Here is a 3,837-nt window from a genome sequence, read left to right as displayed (position 1 = left end):
GCATGCTCATCTAACATGTACAAGGCTCTGTGTTTATTCCTAACACCATAGAAACTTGGCTTGGTGGAGCACACCAGTGACCCTAGTACTGGAGAGGCAGAGGCAGGAAGATCAGGAATTCAAGGCAATCTTAGAGAGTTCCAAGGACAGCACAGAATACAAGAGACCCCGTCTCAAAACAAATGTCCTGAGTTCATCATTTAAATGAAATTCTCAGCCATCTGAATTCCAAATGGGTTTCAGCTGATCTGAAAGCTGATGCTCTCTGAAATAACACTTTATCTTCTACTGTGTTTCTGGAAAGGAGGTGTAAGCCCGCGATTTTTAAAAATACAAACAAAAGATCTGATCCCTTTCAATAAACAAGTATGATCTGCCAAGTATGATCTGCCTTTTACATCAGCAGTGTACCAGATTGCACCAGACTGAACCTATCTCTTTAGAAGATGGTCCTCCTCATGAGTGATTAAGTTTTTTTTTGAGAACTTGAAGTACCTTTGTAGCTCTAGCTCCAATCCCTTGTTCTCCTGAGATATGTGAGATACTTTAAATCTTTCTCTGCCCCTTCAGGTTCTTTATGATGTCACTCTGCTTCAGACACACCTTGCATATATCCCAAAAAACCCTAGTAATAACCGAACTGAGATGCGCCTGTCCTGTGTTCTACACAGGTGAGTACCACATGTGGGCACCTGTCCAAGGCCCCAGCCTCTCCTCAACCCTCTAGATGAAAGGCCCAAGCCCTAAATGTTAAACCACACATCCCAAGTTGTGGGCGGGCGTGGTGCTGGTGGGAACCAGAGCCAGCAGGAACATAAATGTCGATATCCTTGGTCCTGGGCCTTCAAGGTGACGGTTGTCTCCCAGAGCATTAGAATACTGGAGAAGGAGATTAATCTACTTCTTTAATATGAGTGTCTGAACGGCTGAAAACCTCACAAGATTCCATCCAGCTAATCGAGCCAGGCTGCTTTAAAAAGTCCACATCCAAGTGTAATAAGGACAGAAAGGAAAAGCCTGAAAGATATAGAACTGTGTCAGAGAAATCAAGGCCAGCATGCAGCAGGGGCGGGTGGGGCTGACGTCATAGGGAGAGAGGCAGATTAAATCCAACTCATGGGGTGAGATTCAGTATCTTAATCATTAACCATTTGAGAAAGCCTAAGTTATAGCTCATTAGCAACCTTGACCAGGGATTCGCAAAGTCATAATAAGCGTGGCAAGGCTGTGGGTGGCAATCTATTAGATTTTTCTGGTTAAAATCATTTAATGATCATTTTTTAAAGAAATTTAAAATGTGTTTTTCAAATGGTTTTGCACATAAATGTGTCATGAAGTTGGGCTATTGTGTTTTTAGTGGGCAGTCTTCCTGTCATGTTTGAAGCCTCCCTCTCCTTGCCTCACTTTATTAGATCACTTAATATTTTAACCAGCCTATGTTCGCTGCACATAAATATATGTAAATTCAAGTGTCTCATGTACTTTGACCATATTTTCCCCATTACCCTCCATTTTCCCTTTTTACTAATGCCCTTTCTTTACCCAAATACTTCTACACTCATATCCTATGTGTCTGATTCAGGATCCACATATGAGAGCACATTCAAGATTTGAAAATCACATCATAGGCTTACATTGTTGTAAGAGATTCACTTGAAAAAATTAATTTTCCCTTCAAGTAATTATTGAAGCCATCCTCCCTGTTCCTTCACACAAAGAGTAATACGTACCATAGCAACTAACATTTTTTTTTAAAGTTTCTTGAGACAGGGTTTCTCTGTGTAACCACTGTGGCTGTCCTGGAGCTATTAACATTATTAATGCAATGTTTTAATTCTTTGAGAATTGCATACAATATATTTGTATAATATTCATTCCCACTCCTACCCTATCTCCTCCCACCTCTTTACCTATTCCATTACATTGTGTTCTTTTAAAAAAATTTTTTAAAAAATAATTTATTGACTCCAATTTGTACTATTCATATACTCATGGGTGTGGAGTCATTCACTGGAGTATGATTGACTTACCAGGAGTCAAACCATTTAAAAAACCTGACTCTCCCTCCCCAGTTTCTATTGACTGTTCAAGGCTCCTCCTCAGTTAAGCGAGAAGGCTCACAAGCATCTTCTCAGTCCATGATATCATGTGCCTTGGCTGATTCTTATGCAGATCTTGTGACGGTAACCACAGGTACTGTGAACTCATGAGTGCAAAGAACCTGTTATTTCTAGAGACACTCGTCTGGTCCTCCCTGACCTTTGGCTCTTACCATCTTTCCCCACCCTCTTTCTTCATTGTGTGTGTGTGAGTGTGTGTGTGTGTGTGTGTGTGTACATGCACATATGATGATGATATAGATGACTCATTTGTGGATGACCACTCTATTGATGATTGTTTTCTGCTCTTGGCCGTTAGTGAGTTTCTGTGTTAACCACTGCCCATGACAACTAAGATTTTAAAATCACGTATCCTAGGCTTACATTGTTGTAAGTGGTTCACTTGAGTTAGTGCATCTACGTGACTGGAATTTGGCCTCAAGCGCAGCCTTCTAAACTCTATGGTCTGAATGAATCTTCAGCCCTCTGTGATATTTCTCTTTTTCCCTCTCCCATTTTTAGTCGGTATCCTCTTTTCTGTGAAGCTGAGAGTAAAGGAGACTTCACGGGCAACCCTCCTGAGTGGGAAGTAGACATGACAGTACGCAAGAATGATCAGGCTGCTCCTGCAGTGCCGCTAAAGTAAGGAGACCCAGACTCATAGTTTACAGCTTTGTCAGGCGTGACTTAAAATACGCCAAGAACACAGCTAAGGGCATATCCCATTTGACTAAAGACACGTTGTCCTTAAACAACTTCTAGATTAGGCCTTCCTATGTTTGTTGAAATTGTTAGTGAGGCTCCAAAGCTGCAGAAAAACCCTCTATCAAAAAACAACAAAAAATTGTTAGTGACATAGTGGTCTTGCTAGCCTGTTCCTAATCAGAGATCCCATAGGAGTTAGAGGTGTCCCTCTTGGGTCTTGTGACAATTGGTCTTACTTAAAGCCTGGGGTCTGGGAGACATGCCTCTGGGTGTTGTTTCTGTACAGTGTTTCCAGAGAAGAGTAACCGAGTGGGGGTAGAGCTCATCTTCAAAGTGGATGGTATCTATGTTGATATTTATCAATCAGTGGTTCAAGGAAGCAGTGTCACCTGGATATCCTTCCTGAACATGTATTTATAGTTGTCACCACTGCCCTCCGATAACATCATATTCTGTCTCTTTAGCTTTTCAACATCAGGTCAAAACACCAACCAGGTGTCGCAGGAGCCTCAGACCCCGGGAACCAGCAGACATCAGCATGCTGAGGCATCTAAATGAGTGGATTAGAGTTTTGCCCTCTCCATTTCTCCAGAATGCAGATGGTTGCAGGATGTCTTCTCTCATTCATTTTTAAAAAGTGACTGATTTGCAGTTTTAAATAAAATGGCATGCTACCTTCATATATTCTCATTTTAAAAAGCTGTCCCTGATTTTAGCTTTATCAAATCTGATTAATCAATAAAAATTTCTATTAAAGCTGCTTCTAATTATTGAAGGATTAATGTGTATCATTGTAAGTATAATGATCATAATTTTTTCTTAAGTTTTTTTATACAATAACTTATTTTTTGAGTATTTCACATATGTATACAGTGTATTTCGATCACATTCAGCACCCTATTCTCCCCCTTAACTCCTCCAAGATCCACCCTCTATTCTCCCTACCACTTCCCTGATGGAGGAGTTAATTTCATTGGTTATTAAAGAAACTGCCTTGGCCCATTTGATAGGCCAGCCCTTAGGTGGGTGGAGT

At 40.8% G+C, this 3,837-nt stretch overlaps 1 protein-coding gene across 2 annotated transcripts in view; it reads left to right on the top strand.

The window, feature by feature from the left end:
* Positions 1-3,579, top strand: part of LOC101988605 (oocyte-secreted protein 1-like) — a 52,976-nt gene extending 49,397 nt beyond the window's left edge. For both annotated transcript variants that reach the window (XM_005369669.2, XM_013354645.1), the window contains 3 exons: positions 571-671; positions 2,622-2,741; positions 3,269-3,579. In XM_005369669.2, coding sequence (XP_005369726.1) covers positions 571-671; positions 2,622-2,741; positions 3,269-3,362 — 315 coding nt within the window. In that variant the 3' untranslated portion in view covers positions 3,363-3,579. The remainder of the gene's footprint in view (positions 1-570; positions 672-2,621; positions 2,742-3,268) is intronic.
* Positions 3,580-3,837: the final 258 nt, after the last annotated feature.

The sequence above is a fragment of the Microtus ochrogaster genome, unplaced genomic scaffold (genome assembly GCF_000317375.1).
Source record: "Microtus ochrogaster isolate Prairie Vole_2 unplaced genomic scaffold, MicOch1.0 UNK56, whole genome shotgun sequence".
Lineage (NCBI taxonomy): Eukaryota > Metazoa > Chordata > Mammalia > Rodentia > Cricetidae > Microtus > Microtus ochrogaster.
The sequence above is the reverse complement of the archived record's forward strand: the minus strand, read 5'-3'. Positions and strand labels throughout refer to the sequence as shown.